This window comes from Rutidosis leptorrhynchoides, chromosome 1 (genome assembly GCF_046630445.1).
Source record: "Rutidosis leptorrhynchoides isolate AG116_Rl617_1_P2 chromosome 1, CSIRO_AGI_Rlap_v1, whole genome shotgun sequence".
NCBI classification, from domain to species: Eukaryota; Viridiplantae; Streptophyta; class Magnoliopsida; order Asterales; family Asteraceae; genus Rutidosis; species Rutidosis leptorrhynchoides.
Window position 1 is genome coordinate 669,560,397 of NC_092333.1, and position 19,350 is coordinate 669,579,746.

At 33.2% G+C, this 19,350-nt stretch overlaps 2 protein-coding genes across 2 annotated transcripts; both read left to right on the forward strand.

The window, feature by feature from the left end:
* Positions 1-14: 14 nt before the first annotated feature.
* On the forward strand, positions 15-1,135 carry LOC139851028 (uncharacterized). The gene is made up of 3 exons (XM_071840306.1): positions 15-365; positions 455-838; positions 932-1,135. The coding sequence occupies exons 1-3, from the start codon at positions 15-17 to the stop codon at positions 1,133-1,135; spliced, it is 939 nt and encodes a 312-aa protein (XP_071696407.1).
* Positions 1,136-1,846: 711 nt separating this feature from the next.
* Positions 1,847-9,638, forward strand: LOC139885920 (nuclear cap-binding protein subunit 1). Its single transcript, XM_071869672.1, has 19 exons — positions 1,847-1,989; positions 2,090-2,149; positions 2,272-2,328; positions 2,415-2,486; positions 3,421-3,483; positions 3,793-3,969; positions 4,747-4,878; positions 4,961-5,027; positions 5,152-5,351; positions 5,446-5,516; positions 5,622-5,706; positions 5,855-5,923; positions 6,022-6,140; positions 6,231-6,369; positions 6,813-7,307; positions 7,415-7,714; positions 8,820-8,998; positions 9,101-9,200; positions 9,310-9,638. Exons 1-19 carry the CDS (start codon positions 1,906-1,908, stop codon positions 9,415-9,417), a joined length of 2,577 nt encoding a protein of 858 aa, XP_071725773.1. The 5' UTR covers positions 1,847-1,905; the 3' UTR covers positions 9,418-9,638.
* The last annotated feature ends 9,712 nt before the right edge of the window (positions 9,639-19,350 follow it).

A 19,350-nucleotide genomic window follows, 5' to 3' on the forward strand; every position in this document is an offset into this window, starting at 1 on the left:
TGCAGGAATTAACTATGGGCAAAAGTGTTAACGATGGAAGTAGCACAAAGAGGGAGAGGTTAGAATGGTCGACAAAGATGGATGCTTCTTTTATTCAAGCTATGATAAAAGAACAAGGAGATGGTAACCGAATTAATGGCTCATTCACCACGCAGGCATATACTAATATGTTGAATGCGTTAAATACGGAATTTCCAGATAAAGGGTTGAAAAAAGACCATCTTAAAAATCGCTTAAAATCTCTAAAAGATAACTTCTCGCAATGCTATGATATTTTTCGTGGAGTTAAATTAAGTGGGTTTGGATGGAACTCTGAAACCATGTTAATTGAAGCTGAGGATGAAGTATGTGACACACTGATCCAGGTTATTTTTGAATTTATTTTTAAAGAACTTTATGTTAAAAATTTATGATACATGATTATTTACACGTGTTTTTGTTTCATTTGTTGTAGGAGAAACCTGAAGCTGCAAAGTGGAGGAAAAAAGTAATTCATCACTACGAAAGTTTGCAACTTTTATTTTCTAAGGATAGAGCAACAGGTACAGCTGCTGCAACTGCAAAAGAGAGAACTAATCAACAAACTAAGGAGCCAATAACGGTAACTATTGATGATATTGACCAGTACGTTGAAACTAATGACATTGGTTTAGAGAACTTCGATACTATGGATGAAGTTAACCCTACATTAACCACACCACCATCAAATGGAAAGCTGCCAATTAAATCGAAAAGTAAGAAAAGGAAGCAAAAGAAGTTAGAGGAAGAAGAAGATTTTACATCGAAATTCTTGGGTACAATGACTAATGTTGCTGATGCTATCGATCGAAGTACAAAGGTATTGATTTAAATTACATTATATAATAATATTATTATTGTTATCAGTATTATTATATTATATTAATGTTTGACACTATATATATATAATAAGGTTAATAAGGTAATGGAGAGTTCTCGTCCGCACGTTTATTCAGAGGCAGAAATCTATAAAGAACTAGAGTTTATGGGTATGGAAGATGACGATACTGAAAATGCATATCTTTTTTTGGTTGATCGTCCCGACAAGGTGCGAGCTCTATTTGGATGTCCTATTCATAAGCGTATGTCTATGTTGGCAAAAATGATGAGAGCGTAAAAGTGGAGGGTTTTTTATTTATATTCAGAGTTTTACTATCATATATTGTTTTTGTTTGGATTAAAATAGATTTTTGGAGTTTCATGCATTTTTTATTTATCTCTAGACTTAATTTATGGTTTATTAATTTGAATTTCAACCATTTTGCATACATGTATTTTATTTATTGATTTACAATTAATTCTAATAATTGATAATTGAAATGTATGAAAGGGTATAATTGTACAATTATATATTCTAATACTTTCCTTTCTTTTCCACTATAACTCAAGAATATAAATAACTAACTACTATCCTTTCCTTTCTTTTAATATCCTTTTAACTCAAGAATTCTCATCAAATATTTTTTTATTACAATCCTTTCCATCTTTATTCTCCCTTTTCTTTTCCACCTCACTCCTTTCCACTTAAAAAAACTCGAGAACACAGCGTAAAGAGTTAAACTTATGTTCCATTATTTTAAGTATAGTTAGGGTATAGTAGTAAAATAGTTGTAGATAGATTAAAAAGTGATCACCTCTCCTCTCCTTAGAGATAAAATTAAAGATAAAAATAAATACTATAACCCGAAAGCCTGATTTAACATTCGGATCCAGTTCAGGGCACCCTACAAGATCCTACCCTGCACAACTAAACTCGAGTTTTACAAACCCAAAAACCCTTGGTGGGTTTTGCCTGCTAACTTCTTTAAGACTACACACACTGACACACATATACACAAACAGACGTACATATCTATTCTTGTATCGCATCATTAGCAACAAGAAGCTATGAGCAGCTGGAGGTCTTTGATTTTGAGAATCGGCGAGAAGTCCTCTGAATATGGCGGAACAATCGATTACAAAGACCACATTGTTTGTTATTTCTTCTCATAAAACCCTAAAAACCTTTTTTTATATTTGTTCATTTTATAAACCCTAGTTTTCGTAACCCTAATTTCGTAACTCATTGCAGGATGCTTGTTTCGGTGTTGTTCGGCGTGAATTGGAGCATTCGCAAGATGAAATTATAACTGTAATTTACTCCGTACTATTTACCTTTTGTTAATCTGTATAAAATAAAGTATATTTATTATATTTGTGTGTTATAATTTGTGTATGGATATGGAGGCTTATTGTGATAATTAATTTTGACAGTTTCTTCTACAATGTTCTGAGCAATTGCCTCACAAGGTTCCTCTGTATGGGACTCTGGTAGGTTCTGTTTACTTTTTTTTTGTTTATTAATTTGTGGTGTTTGTGAAGATAACGCTTGATGGTGTCCTGATTTTGGTGTTTAGATTGGGTTATTGAACTTGGAAAATGAGGATTTTGTCAAGAAAATACTGGAGAGTACTCAAAAGAATCTGCAGGTCAGTGACCTATAGATGATGGATCTGCTGTTTTTAATCTTAACAGTTATTAAATGTCAGTTTCTTTCACGGGTGGAGCCAGGATTCGAAGTTTATGGGGGCCTTAACAATGAGTACTGTATAGGAACCATGTAACAAAGTATGTTAGTCTAAAGGTTAATTTAACATTGAAATTGCTTTTATTTTCTAAATAAGTTTTCCAAAAGGTTAATCCCAAACTAGCACATAAGCTTTCCAAATTAGTGCTTAAAACTCAAAAGTATGATTGTAAATGTCACTAGGTTGTTTCTTAAGCATAAGGTGAAGTGTAATGTTCTAGCGCATTTTAGCTTGGAAACTCTTTGTCTGAGAATTATTAATCATCTGGTTATCTTATTTAAAGAAAATGTATTGGCATTCTTTAAGTAATTAACCGAAAAACATAAAAGAATAATCCTCTGATATCCTATTTTATTGATTCATCTATTAACTTCTTTGATTGATTAATTTTCTTTGCATGAACCAATCGCTTATTCTTTAAACCATAAAATTCTACATAAAGCTGAATTAACTAACCGATATTTGTATTCTCCAATGAGCTTACACCTTAATAAATGAACAATTAAAACATGGATATAAACTAAACTTACTCAGAAGATTATTGGAGACTGTCAACAGTCAACAGCAAGAGAAAGTTAAGCACTTGAAGGCAAATAAAAGAAGGTTAAGCATAAAAAACTTATTACCAAAAAAATTTAAGTGACAAAGCATTCTGTATAATTATCGGTAATTTAGAGATGTTTCAATATTAGAAGGGGCCAACATAAAGATTATTTGTATTCTGTCCGGCTTTGGGTTAAAATATTAGTGGTGAAGTTAGGCTTTTAAGGGGGGTCTAGCACCGGCTAACCCTCATCCTCTGGACAGGTTTCTTATATGCTTTCTTGGTTTGCAGGATGCGCTTGACTCTGGAGATTGCAACAAGATTCGTGTATCATTAAGGTTCTTAACTGTTTTGGTATGTCTTTTTCTGTGTCTTAAAGAAAAATTATATACAATTTACAGTGTGCTGTTCTGACTACGATAAGAGACAATTGGAAAGAATTTATAATTAAGTAGATATATGTTTTTTTTTTGCCTATAAATTGGGTTTATAAGCTGTATCTCTAAAGATATGACAAAACTTGTAGCTTTTAACACTTGTGCATTGTTTCTTCTGATTTGTACCTTCTTTTTGCTGATGTCATATTAGTGGAACCTTTCTAATATCTTGTCTCTGTCATTTGATAACATTTGTTTAAGCTGCGTTTACACTTATGCCTTGTAGATGTGTAGCAAAGTTGTTCAACCTAGTTCGCTAGTGGTGGTTTTTGAAACGTTATTATCCTGTGCTGCAACTATAGTAGATGACGAGAAAGGGAACCCTTCTTGGCAAGCCCGTGCTGATTTCTACATAACATGCATTCTCTCCTGCCTTCCTTGGGGTGGATCAGAGCTCGGTGAGGTATGATTTTATTTTTATATTTTTGGCTTGTACAACTAAACATATAATGGATCCAAAGTTTATGTGAACGAGCTATCAAGACGTTAGTAAAGATTGAATGCTGTTTTCATCAACTAACAACCAAACGGTTTATGTGATTCCTATATAGCCATACGAGTTGACTTTGGTGCATAAATTGTACCATGAATTTTTTAATCAAAGTCTTCTAGGGTTCAATGTCATAAAGTGAATTTTACTGTACAATTGTGAGGAAATAGTTAGTGTCCGGGAAATTCTCACTTAGGACTTTTTAGGCAATAGCATCACCAACAATTTATTGTAATTTTCAATCGTGCACATATCAACATACCTTTCTTAACTAGATTATTACCTTTCCACCCATTTGATGTACTTTTATATGGAACGGTTGATAGTTAATTAAAAAGATGAATTACCAAATAGTAGAGTGTTAACATTAATTTTTTATGTGTATGCATTAACCAATAATGATTATACTCTGCACATTTCATGAGCCACTTGTGTGACTGTTTAGTTAGTGGAGGTGTAAGCGCTAGATGTTAACTTGATAGTCCCGTTTTATTCCAGAATTTTTTTTTTTATCATGAACCTAATTTGGTATTTGAATGCCTGATCGGGGTTAAAAATCCTAGGAAGTCAAGAACTCATAGTCAGATCTCTTCTTAGTGCTACTGGTGTTCTATTATATTCACATTCACATTATGATGAAAGCAAATTCTTATGTCATTCTGTTTGATGGAGGACTCTTGATTTTTGCAGCAAATCCCGGAAGAGATTGAAAGAGTTATGGTTGGGATAGAAGCTTATCTAAGTATCAGAAGACATGTTTCCGATGTTGGTTTATCTGTGTTTGAAGACATCAACAAAATTGACAAACTTCATCGTCAACAGGTATCTTATTTTATCTTTTGTTGTTGTTGTTCCTTAAATTTGCTTTCATTGAATTGTCTCAAACTTCGATTGTGTTGTATAGGATTTCGTGGAAGATTTATGGGGTCGGATTCAAGATCTCTCCAAGAACAGTTGGAAACTTGAGAGTGGTACTACTTTCTACTCTTGTTAAATCTTACTCTTATCTCAATTTCTATGACAGTTTCATCAAGTTGCTTCAAATGATGGTGTAATTGATTTCAATTTTAACGTATTATTCATTGTTTTTTCCAGTTCCGAGGCCACACTTATTATACGAAGCACAACTAGTAGCCGGAAAGTCTCATGATTTTGGACCCATAAGTTGTCCCGAGCAACCCGATACCCCTGGAGCACTCTCTGACGTTAGTTTTGGAAGACAAAAGCATGAAGCAGAACTTAAATATCCTCAAAGGATACGAAGGCTTAATATATTTTCTGCTAGCAAAACAGAGGTAGTTGAATTTATCTAATTTTCTTACACATATTTTATTTATCCCTCCAAAACATATTTTTGCTGATTTGTCTCATAATCTTGTTTTGTGGCAGGATCTGCAACCTATAGACCGCTTTGTTGTGGAAGAGTATCTATTGGATGTACTCTTCTTTTTAAACGGATGGTTTGTAACTTATTCAACTACTTGTTGCTAATGTATTCTTAATGCTTTGTCTTTTACAACCAGGAATATTTTATACTTACAATTTTATGGTTTGTGCAAAGCTAGTCGAAAGGAAGGTGCTGCATGTATGGTTGGTCTACCAGTTCCTTTCAGATACGAGTATCTAATGGCCGAGACAATATTTTCTCAGGTGGAAACTTGTGTCTTTTATTTCACGTCCAAACACTCCAAATTTGCATTTCCCTTTACTTCGTTATCTTATGTTTTGATCCGTTCTCGTGTTTATTGTTCATCGATGACAATGGATTCTTTTTTTTTTTTTTTTTTTTTTTTCTCAGCTGCTTTTATTGCCTCAGCCACCGTTCAAGCCCATATATTACACACTTGTCATAATAGACCTCTGTAAGGTATAATAGCCATAATCCTACTTTTTCATCTCTTTTTTGGTTATGCTGCTGGAACAAGAATATGCATTTTTACCTTTTAAACCGCAATGTTATTGTAGTCCCTTCCAGGAGCTTTCCCTGCAGTGGTAGCAGGGGCTGTTCGTGCCCTTTTTGATAGAATAAGTGAGTTGGATATGGAGTGTAGGACCCGTCTCATTCTTTGGTTCTCACATCACTTGTAAGTTCCACTTAATTGACCCTATTATATATTTTAACTCTTGGATCTTCTTATAGTTATCTGATTTCTGATTATCTAATTATATTTCAGATCAAACTTCCAATTCATATGGCCTTGGGAAGAATGGGCTTATGTTTTGGATCTTCCGAAATGGGCCCCGCAACGTGTGTTTGTCCAGGAGGTTCTTGATAGAGAAGTCCGATTATCATACTGGGAGAAAGTAAAGCAGGTAAATTTATAACTAGATACATAAGTTTCTCTTATTGTTTTACTTTTATAAGAAAATCATACGAGGCTTGGTTCCGCCTATTATCTAATTGAGAAGGATGGGCCGGCTGGGTAATTTGTTATAGCATACAATCTTTTGTTACGGGTCAGGTTGGGTTGTCATGAAACTTATTTGTCAGAAGAAATCGTTTTTTTTTTCTTCTAGATAATTAGTTTGTTATATACGATCAGAAAGTTATTCATATATTTCTGAAGGAAGTGTTGGGAGGTTCTATAAATTAAAGTGCACTTCAGTCAATTTTTGACCCATTTGAACCTTTTGTGTTAAAGTTTTTTTTCTTTGTGTTGATTTACTCCCTTGATTCTTGAGAGATTGTAGCCCGTTTTGAACAGTTAATAAACAATTCTATCTTTTTTTCTTGACATTCATATGTTGTTGTGTAGAGCATTGAAACGACTCCAGCTTTAGAGGAGTTGCTTCCTCCAAAAGGCGTGCCCGACTTTAGATACGGTATTGAAGATAACGATAAAACCGAATACACGCTTTCAACAGAACTTAATGCTATGGTTAAAGGAAGGAAAACTGCACGTGATGTTGTTATATGGCTTGAAGAAAGTGTAATCCCGGTGCATGGACTCGATGTTGGTCTCCGAGTAGTTGTTCAGACCCTTTTAGACATTGGATCAAAGAGTTTTACTCATTTGATTACTGTCTTAGAGAGATATGGACAAGTTATTGCTAAAATTTGTCCAAATGAAGAAACCCAAATCTTGTTGATTGCTGAAGTGAGTGAATTTTGGAAGAATAGTGCTCAGTCAACTGCCATAACGATTGACCGAATGATGGGTTATCGGCTTATTTCTAATTTGGCTATTGTTAAATGGGTCTTTTCTTCACCAAACATTGACCTTTTCCACACCACTGATCGTTTGTGGGAGGTATGTATGATAAGACTGACTTAAAAAAAGCATAACTGATCATTTTGCTAGTTTGTTTGTTACTTATTATTATAATAATGTATGCTTGTGTGTTCTTTATTTAACAGATACTTAGAAACGCACTTAATAAGACGTATAATCGTATAACCGATTTAAGGAAAGAAATAAGTCAGCTAAAGAAAAGTGTTTTGAAAGCCGAGGAATATACTGCAAAGGCTAAAGCTGAGGTGGATGGTGCTGAAATGAAGCTTATGCTTGTGGATGGTGAGCCTGTTGTTGGTGAAAATCCTGCCAAGATGAATCGTTTAAAATCGAATGTAGAAAAAGCAAAAGACGAGGAGTTGTCGACCCGTGAATCATTAGAGTCAAAACAAGCTCTTTTTGCACGAGCCCTTGAAGAAAATGAGGTAAGTGGGTCGACCCGTATTTGTATTTTACTTTTTATGATATTGATAAGTGGTATCTATATAGTCATATAAAGCTCTAAAATGATGATGTCATCATTAAGCTAATTACCCTTTAATTACTGATGATGTCATAATTATATATTAATTTAATTAAAAAAATAATACGAAATCTTTTATAAAAGGAAATACTAATCTCTCCTAAATTGTAATTTTAATTTTCTAAAAAAATATAAAAGGCATAATTATTACTAATATTATTATTATTATTAAAAATATAAATAAATACTAAACTTTGAGCGAACTTTATTATTATTATTTACTTTTAATATAATAATTATAATTATAATTATTATATTATTAATATTCAAATATGGATTCTTTTTACGAAATTAATTACGTTACATATGTATGCGAAAATACATGTCTCTATATATTTGTAAAAACAACGACATGTTTCTTAGTCAAACGGGTCATTAAAATAAATGACTTTAGCATTTACATTCACTTAATACCTAAAACATGTTATTAAATTGTTTCGTATAAACAAACCCGTGATTTCACGGGTCATTTCACTAGTATATTCATATAAACCAACTTTGTGTTGCACAAGGTTGTAAAAGTCGCGAGTCGGGGACGCATCGGTCGAGACTTAAAAAGGACGCATTGGGGACGCATCGGGGACGCATCGGTCGTTGACCAACATTGACTTTATTAATAATTTCTTAAATATATATTTATATATGTATAAAATAGTTGATTATGTACCATAAATTTCTTAAATAAGAACTTGAATTTAAATACAATCAAACTTCAAACTCAATTAATGTTACCGAGTACATAATTAGTAAGGACACAGAGAAAATAGCGGCCCAAAAAATAAAAACAAACCCGAATTTTAAAACATATCACATGTTGACGAAAATTTGACTGATTTTGACCAACTTTGTCCGTCTTTGACAGACTTTGACCGAACTTTTAGCTTTGACCGTCTTTTAAGTCGTTTTCAGAAAAAACGGGACGGAGAACCCAAAAAAACGACGTATCAGCCGACGCGTCGGCCAAGTTGGCCGACTTTTACAACACTGACTGTTGCACATGCATGCAGGCTTTGTTCCTGTCTTTATACAAAAATTTCTTCAATGTTTTGGAGGAACGCCTCCATGATACATTTGGAGAGAAAACCTCGGTGCCAGCTGGCGATTCAGAAGCAATGGCTATTGATGAAGAAGGAGAAGAAATACCTGCTGCAATGGAGATGGATAAAGAAAATGGAATTTCTAAAAGGTACTATTATTTCTATTCACTTTATTAATATTACTAGCTATAGATGGATAGATCTTGTGCTAATATTTGCATGTTTTTGCTTGCCCATATATTATTATGTAGAAGAAACGTTGAGACTGGATATACAGTGAGCGAGAAAGAACAATGGTGTTTGACAACTTTAGGTTATGTCAAGGCCTTTTCAAGACAATATGCTTCCGAGGTTTGTTCCATTCCCCGCTTCTTATACATTAGTTATAATAAAATTAGTATACTTTTGCTTCAAGTATTTATTTAGGTAATGAAAATGAATCTTATGGTGTGTTTCACAGATATGGCCACACATGGATAAGTTGGAGAAGGAAGTACTAACACAAAGTGTTCATCCTTTATTCAAAAAAGCGGTTTATTCTGGTTTGCGTCGACACACCGATAAATGAAAATTGGACCCCAGTCAAACTTATTATGATTTTGATGTTGTTGATACTTGAGTTTTCTGTTGGGAATGAGTTGCTAAATTATATGTAGTCAGATTGGTTGTACCGAAACTTAGTGTAATGTACTATTTATTGAGCATGTTGGAATTGATGGTCGTTGCAACCACCTTGTCAGTAGAGATGTTCATTTTTATTTAAAAAACCTGAAGTTTGCTTCTTTTGTGTGTGTGTGTGTGTGTGTGTGTGTGTGTGTGTGTGTGTGTGTGTGTGTGTGTTATGGTAGATGATGCATTTCTGACTTTGAAACACCTCTTTTAATACTGGAAACATCAACTACTTGCCACACCTACTTGATCGTTACCTGTTATTATTTTTTTTTTGTGTGTGGCTAAAGTAGATATATAAAGATAGTATGGACAAAGGAAAGATCATTAAAACAATGATCCTCCAAGCCAAGGTTGCAAAATTCGCTATTTGGGGATTAATCGGTCGGCACTTTAGAAGGATTAATCGGTGATTTGGGGATTAATCGGATTGTATTATATACATTTAAATATTAAATTTCAAAAATTATATGTGTAAATATAGAAAAAACCATAAATATAAAAATAAATTTTAACATAATTGTTTAAAAGTATTCATTTTGATCAAAAACTATAAAGTTCTAGTGTAAATTCATGTTAAAATGTAAATTCATGTTAAAATGTCAATCATTTTTTACTTTGACCGACTTTGATTACCAAATTCAATTTTGACTCATCAATTGACGTTGACCGTTTAATTAAACGGATTTTTGAAAATCGGAACGGATTGCTCTTAAAAATGATTAATCGGAGATTAATCGGCGAGTAATCAGGTTTTTTACAACATTGCTCCAAGCCATTACAAGATTACAATGGGATACCAAGATTACAAAGAACTCGACTAAATAAACATAAAAGCCCAAGGCAGAAAACAAAGCAAGCGAGAACCAACGATTAAAGCATAACGAACAAGATCGCATGGTTGAGAAGACCAAACATAATGTTGGTGACTAAAACAAATTTTCGCTTACAAGGCCCAAATGGACACCTTAAACTTGATGTCATGAACCATATTACTCCAACAAGGGAACTTGATCGTCACCTGTGCTTTTTCTTGACATCTGTTGATTAATATTCTTGTCGTAATTTATAATGTCATCTGCAGATACAAACAATCTGTATGAAATTGAGGCCCCATTTAGTTGAAATAATGTTTTTAGAATGAATGAAATGTGTTAGATGAATTTGATTCGGAACCAATTGGAATTCAATGAATTCCATGGAATGTGAACATGCATTTTTATTGACACATAATGAAATTAAATTAAATTTAATAATATAACCAAAAAACTATATATAAACACATTTCACGTTTTGGACTATGTTTCGGTTTTATATTCCAAGTTTCAGTTACATTCTGGTTTTCAGCTTCGCATTTCGGTTTTCGGTTGCGTGTTTCGCGTTTTACTTTTCATTTTCGTGTCTCAGTTTCGGTTTTTAGTTTCGCATCTCTATTTCGGTTTTCAGTTTCGTGGTTTACTTTTAGTTTCGCATTCCAGTTTCGGTTTTCAATTTCATTTCGTGTTTCAGTTTTTATTTCCGGTTTCAGTTTCGCGTTTAGTTTTCATTTTTGAGAAACAAGTTTTTTTTTCTTTTCAGTTTCATGTTTTTATTTTGCGTTACAGATTAGCATTTAAGTTTTTCATTTCAATGGCTTATTTCAGTTTTCAATTTCTGTTTCAGTTATGCATTTAATTTTCAGTTTCGCGAAACTGAAACGTGAAACCGAAACATGAAATTGTAACACGAAACTGAAACTGAAACGGGAGACATTTTATACCTGAAATGGAAAATTTGAAATTTTTATATAATGGAATTAAATTCTATACACTTTTTTTTTTTTTTTTTTTTTTTTTTTTTTTTTTTTTTTTGCGAAAAGAGAACATATATTAAAACATTCATCAAAACAATGAAGATACATACAAACTAACAAAAGTATTTGAATGTCTGTTTCTTCCACTGGTGGAGCCAGGATTGGAAGTTCGTGGGGGGTCTTAACAATGAATATTGTGTAAGAACCATGTAACAAAGTTTCATAGTCTAAAGGTTTAAATGAACATCGAAATTGCTTCTATTTTCTAATTTCCCAAACTAGCTTATAAGTTTTCCAAGTTAGTGCTAAAAAGTATGATTATTAACGTGACTAGGTTGTGTCTTAAAAGAATAAGCTAAAATATAAAGTTCTAGTGCCTAATATAAAGTTCTAGTGCCTGTTAGTTTTGTTTTGAGAATTACTAATCCTCTGGTTATCTTATTTGAAAAAAATATATTCACTTTCTTTAAGTGACCAACAGACAAACATAAGTGAATGATCTTCTATTATCGTATGTTATTTTTTTTGGCGAATAAGGATCCCTAGAGAAATAGAGTATGTAGAGAACCCATAGAACTCATAGATTGAACTTCAATCTATGTGGAGATTGAGCTTCAATCTTGGAAAAAAAAATACAATCTGGAAAAAAAAAACTGCAAAAAAAAAAAAAATAGCGAATCTGCACAGAAAAAAAAAGTGAATCTGCAAAAAAAAAAAACTGCAAAAAACGTCAATTTGCACGCAGATTGACTCAATCTGCACAAAAAAAAGTCAAATCTGCACAGAAAAAAGTCGATCTGCAAAAAAAAAAACTGCAAAAAAAAAAACGAAGATTGACTCAATCTGCATAAAAAAAACTGAAAAAAGTCGATCTGTAAAAAAAAAAAAAAAAAGGAAAAAATCGTCAATCTGCACGCAGATTGACTGAATCTGCAAAAAAAAAAAATCTGAACAGAAAAAAAATCTGCAAAAAAAAAATATATGTGAATCTGCACGCAGATTTAGTGAATCTGCACGAGTTCCATGAGTTCTCTAATACCATGAGTTCTCCATTGATCCTCACCCTATATATATATATATATATATATATATATATATATATATATATATATATATATATATATATAGTTTCTATTAAAATGCTAATATGATGATGTCATTATTAGGCTAATTCATTTGTTAAGAAAAAATCAAAAATAAAAAGAAAAAAATCTAAACATGGTGGGTGATGTCATTAATCTAAATAATTTTAAATTAAAATTAAATCTTATTAATTATTTTTATTATTATTAAATCTTATTAATAATTATTTTAATTATTAAAATTAAATAATTTTGAATAATTTTAATTAATTATTTTGAATTGAGTACGAAAAGGTATAAAATCTAGGCAGAAGAAAACTAATTCTAAATTTATATTTTAATTCACACTTTTAAAATAAAATGACAATCAATATTATCTCCTATGATTGGATGTGGATTGTTTAATATGCATTTTAGGTGTTTGATAAAATGCTCAGCTCACGAGTTTTTTAGTCGGACTCTATGTTTCCACGGGACATTAGACTAAATAACTTTAGCATTTAAGTTCACTTAATACCTAAAACATATCATTAAACTGTTTTGTTGAAACAAACCCGTGATTCCACGGGTCATTTCACTAGTATATATATATATATATATATATATATATATATATATATATATATACATATATATATATATATATATATATATATATATATATATATATATATATAGTGGTAGGATCAACAGGGAAGTAACCATTCGGGAGGGAAGCGGGGGGAAGCAAAAACTTTTTTTTTTCTTTTTTTAGAAAAAACTTTGTTCACGAACATTATAGATGAGATGAAAATATAAACATTTAGTAGAGACACTTTGTGATAAATATTTTTATTTTGGCGGGAAAACGCTCGAAGAAGTAATATATAACAATTATTGTATTTTTCGAGCGTATTTTGAGGTTTTAGCTATTAGGTTTTAGATATTAGGGTTTAGATATTAGGGTTTATAGGGTTTAGATATTAGGGTTTAGAAATTTAGGGTTTAGGGTTTAGATTTAGGGTTTAGATTGAGTTTTTAACACGAACGATTTAGAGTTTAGGGTTTAGACTTTAGGGTTTAGGGTTTGGTGTTTTGGGTTTATGGAATAAACCCAAAACACCAAACCCTAAACCCTAAACCCTAACCATAAACCCTAAACTCTAAATCGGGCTAAATTTTACTTCACAAAACATGAAAAAAAACGTTCATATTCTTCACGAACAATATTATCTTGAATGTTATTTTTGTCGATCGTTTTCCCGCCTAAATAATAACACTCATCACGAAGTGTCTCTTCTAAATGTTCATATTTTCGTGTCATCTTGATGACGGGAAAAAAAAATAAAAAAAACGAAAAAAAAAAATTTGCTTCCCCCCGCTTCCCCCCGATTGGTTATTTCTCCATTGATCCTGTCCCTATATATATATATATATATATATATATATATATATATATATATATATATATATATATATATATTGATAAAATGATGATATCATTATTAGGTTAATTCCTTTAATAAGAAAAAGAAAAAAATCTAAGCATGGTGGATGATGACATTAATCTAAATAATTTTGAATTAATATTAAATCTTATTAATTAATTATTATTATTAAATCTTATTAATAATTATTTTAATTATTAAAATTAAATAATTTTAAATTATTGTAATTAATTATTTTGAATTGAGTATGAGAAGATATAAAAGTTAGGTAGAAGGAAACCAATTTTATATTTATATTTTTAATTTACACTTTTAAAATAAAATGACAACCAATATTATATCTTATGATTGAATGAGGATTGTTTAATATGCATTTTAGGTGTTTGATGAAATGTTCAGCTGACGAGTTTCTTAGTCGGACTATGTGATTCCACGGGTCATTAAACTAAATAACTTTAGCATTTACGTTCACTTAATACCTAAAACATATCATTAAACTGTTTCGTTTAAACAAACCCGTGGTTCCACGGGTCATATCACTAGTATATATATATATATATATATATATATATATATATATATATATATATATATATATATATATATATATATATATATATATATATATATATATAGTAGAGGGATCAAATGAGAACTTTTTTTGTGTGAGAACCCTGACAACTCAAAAATACACTGAAATTCGAGCAAAAAATAGTGAAATTCGAGCAAAAATGAGACACGGGCGAACAAAAAACGTGCTATTCGAACAAAAAACGTGATATTCGAACAAAAAAAAAGGCGGGCGAATAATTTGTGTTCTACATTTTGATAGTCGAACAAAAAAATGTAGAACACGTTTCGAACAAAAAATGCGATATTCGAACAATTTGTGTTCTACATTTTGGTATTAGAACAAAAAAAAATAATAAATAATTTTTTTTGCTCGACTATGATTTTTTTGTTCGTCCGTGTTTTTAATTTTTCTCGACTTCCCTTTTTTTTTGCTCGGATTCCCCCTTTTTTGTTCGAATTTTAGTGTATTTGGGTGTATTTTGGAGTTCCTAGAGTTCTCACACTAAAAAAGTTCTCACTGGATCCTCTCCCTATATATATATATATATATATATATATATATATATATATATATATATATATATATATATATATATATATATATATATATATATATATATATATATATAAAGATCGTAAAGATCCGGTGGAGTACACAAACGATTACAATTGAAAGGTGTCGCTCTGATCGTCCTACACATTAAACGGTAATATTGAAAGAGAGCGATCGCATTAAAAATGATTGAAAATCAAATTGAAAGATACAATACAATCGTACAACCACCAAACCTAAATTTAAACACTACATAAAACCGGGCTCGTATCTAACCCCGCGATCACCACTACTCAAAAGCCGCACACTAAAATGAACGTCGGGCACTCCAACAGCACCTAAACCGAGGCCTGCAAATCAAAGTAACCTCTCGTACTTGAAAAACCTCTAAGAAACTCCGAAACCAGAGAACTACAGGCCCGTCGAATAAGATCAAATCCCCGTTCGAGTAGAAGAAAGGACCCAAAGAGAAACACTCCAATAAACATCAATTTTCCGAGGTCAACAAGTCAACACACGTCGGCAACGACTCTGAGTCCACCTGAATAGGCTCGGCTACGGGAAAAGTATGAACACACCAGTGTAGTGACAACCGAACAGTACCTAACGCGAAATCAAACCAATAGAAGCCAAACCATCTTCACCGACTTTTAGAAGGATTTACAAATCCGGAGACCCTAAACCAGCTTTCGTCGGCGACCGCCAAGAGTCACCAACAAAAACTAACTCGCGGATTCCGGCGCTCGCCGGCCACCGATAGCCTCCTAAGGCCGCCAATAGCCAGAAAGTAACCTGAATTACCTTCAGCCGCCGCCAACCTCAAGAAGCCGTCAGACGGCCAACAAGCACCAAGCCACCAATATACGCCAACCAATAGCAATCGCCGAGGACCGGCAATGGTTGATAACGACGCCAAGGCCGTCGGCAACCACTACCACCTCTTTAATCGCCGTTAGTAGCATACGGAAGCAGGTCAGTAGCCGAAAAAAAACTGGATTCCACCAGAAACTACCGGAATCCACCGGAGTCCACCGGATTTTAACAAATAACACACCAATCGACGCCCAAACAACTACAATCGACCAAAACCCCCAAAATCTGAAACAAACTTACCGAAAGTGAGAGTAGAATTCTGCCGATATTCGTCGCCTGCCATCACCACCAGAAAACGAACGACATCAGAGATCGGAAAGGACGACGCCAACAAGCAAACCGAACCCACAAAACAAGCAAACGGAACCCAAACCTGTCGATCTGAAACCCTAGAGCCCACGAAACCCAGATCTCGAGAAGAAAATCACGGAATCGCCGCTTGGAGAACGGATGAAGAACCTGGGAGACCAAATGGTCAACCCCGTTGCCGGAATCGTAGGAATGGCGGCGAACGACCTTATTAACACACAGAAAGCGAAAAATCTGATGCCGGTGGCCGGAAGCAACCGAAGCCCAAGACGATTACAAACCGGAAGAAAAAGTTGTGATTAAAAGTTCTTGTTGTGTAGTTAGTTAGCAAAGAATTACAGAAATTAAATTGTAAGCAAGCAAGAAATTAAAGAGGAGATACGATTAGATCTAGATCTGAAATTTAAAAAGGCACAAAGCCCAAGTCAGAGGAAAAAAGTGCAGAGTGGAGGAGGATACATTATCTTATGTTATTGATTATTGATTCATATGTTAAAATGATACAAATATGAGCTGAAAATTGTATGAACAAGGGGTTAAATTATGTATTAATTAGTTGTAAACTGAATTATATCTCTTTCACAAGTTCTATGTGTTCATATATACATAAGTTGTATAACAGGTATTTCTAAAAGAGGTTTGGCTCCATAGATAACTTTTGGAACCCCTTTATCATTTTAGGAAAGATGTTGTTTTTGTGCAGGCAGTATATCCGTTGTATGCTTTGACAAATGCACTCTTGTGATCTTATATTATGGGAGATGATTAGGGATGGCAAAATGACCCGTACCCGATGAGAAAACCCGAAACCCGTTATAATTAGGCCGGGTCTGACCCGAGTCCGTCGGGTCATGGGCCGGGTATGGTGATGGTTACAAAAAAATTCCCCGGTTCGGGTTCGGGTATGGTTTTGGATACAAACCCGTTTACCCGACCCATACACCCGACCCGCATACCCGGTCCGAGGAATTTTAATAATAATTTTTATGTATAATTTTAGTATTAGTATTATATTGTTAATGTATGAAAGATTTCTCTTATTTGTTTTGAAAATGAGTATAATTTTATTCAATACAATCATATACAACAAGTTTTTGAGATGTGATATTTTATATAATTTGTGTATTTGAGTATTTTAAAAACTTTTCAATCAACTTTTTGTATGTGATAATTTATAATACTTTAAACATGAAGTTGTTAAGTTATTTTTCGATATTTTGATTTGGTAACTTATTGAAAAATAGATACAAAATGACTAATCGGGTATACCCGTTTACCCGTGAAGAAATCCGAAACCCGATAATATGTAAGTAAATGGGGACCCGACGGGTTTCGGGTCGAGTTTAGGGCGGGGTTTCTTAATCGGGTTCGGGTCCGGTATTACTTAAACCCGACCCGATGCCATCCCTAGAGATGATGAAGTTTGACCCCTTCTGATCCGAAAGTCAAAATACTATTTATGGTAATTTGGTGAAGATGTTGTATTCTAACACTCCCCCTAAAGTTGAATAGTGGGGTTTCCGATATTCAACTTGCCAAGAACTTCACTAAACAATCTCCCCTTGACAGATTTGGTGAGGATGTCGGCTAGTTGATCTTCTGATCTGATAGATGGGAGAGAAATTATTTCTCTGTCTAGCTTTTCCCTGATAAAGTGTCTATCTATTTCAACATGTTTAGTGCGGTCATGTTGAACGGAGTTTTCTGAAATGGCAATTGCTGTTTCATTGTCGCATAAAATTTGAATAGCTTCTTGAGGTGGAAAACCGATCTCTGTCAACAACTTCTTGATCCATAAGGCTTCAACTACTCATTTTGCTATTCCTCTAAATTCTGACTCGCCACTTGAAAGAGAGACAACCTTTTGTTTCTTACTTCTCCATGCCACTAGATTACCTCCAACAAGTGTGAAATCCGGATGTAGATTTTCTATCTCCTTTTTCTCAAGTCCAGCTTGCATCTGTATATATTTGAGTCTTCAGGTGTCCATTTCTTTTAAAAACAACTCCATGATCCGCTGTTTTCTTCAAATATCTGATGATTCTCATTACAGCTTCCATATGGTGAACCTGTGGTTGATGCATGAATTGACTCACAACTCTAACTGCATGTGCTATATCAGGACGAGTGTGAGCAAGATAGATGAGTTTTTTCACCATCCTTTGTTATTGCCCTTTATCAGCAAGATCAGCTTCATCTTCCATATACAGCTTCTTGTTTGAAATCATTGGAGTATCAACTGGTTTGTAATCAATCATACCTGTTTCTGCAAGAAAATCAATAACATACTTCTTTTGACAGATAAATATTCCCTGTTGGGATCGTAATATCTCAATCCCCAAAAAATATTTAAATCTGCCCAAGTCTTTCATTTCAAATTCTTTAAATAAGTTCATTTTTAAGTTAAAATTTCCTCTTTATCATTTTCTGTTATTATCATATCATCAACATAAATGATTAAGCATGTAATTAAATTTTCTTTTCGTTTAAAAAAGAGAGTATGATCCGAGTTACTTTGTTTGAAATCATATTTTTTTCATAAATAAAGTAAATCTCCCAAACCAAGCCCGTAGGGATTGTCTTAACCCACATAAGATTTCTTAAGTCGACAAGCTTCCCCATTTTTGAAGTTTCCGGAGAATTCTGGAGGAGCTTCCATATAGACTTCTTCTTTTAGTTCACCATGTAGAAAGGCATTCTTCACATCAAATTGGTGTAGTGGCCATTCTTCATTTGCAGCAACTGAGAAAAGAACCCTGATGGTATCAATTTTCGCAACTGGAGAGAAAGTCTCAGAATAATCTATTCCATATGTTTGAGTATATCCTTTGGCAACTAGCCGGACTTTGGATCTTTCAATGGTACCATCTAGTTTGTATTTTATTGTAAACACCCATCGATTCTCTACTGGTTTTTTCCCTTGAGGAATGACATATTTTTCCCATGTGTCACTTTTCTGGAGTGCTTCCATTCCTTCTTCCATGGCCTTCTTCCATTTTTCAGATTTCATGGCTTGATCAACAATTGTTGGGATTTCTTCAGAATATAAAGCAGAATTGAATTTTTGTGCTTCACTGGATAGGTTTCCTTGTGCAATATTAGCCATAGGATACCTTGACCTTTAAGCTTCTTTATCCGGAGAGTATCTTTTTGGTGGTACTCCTCTGTTGGCTCTTTGTGGTAGAACATATCTTTGTGTGGTTTTAGCGGAAGTTGGACTATT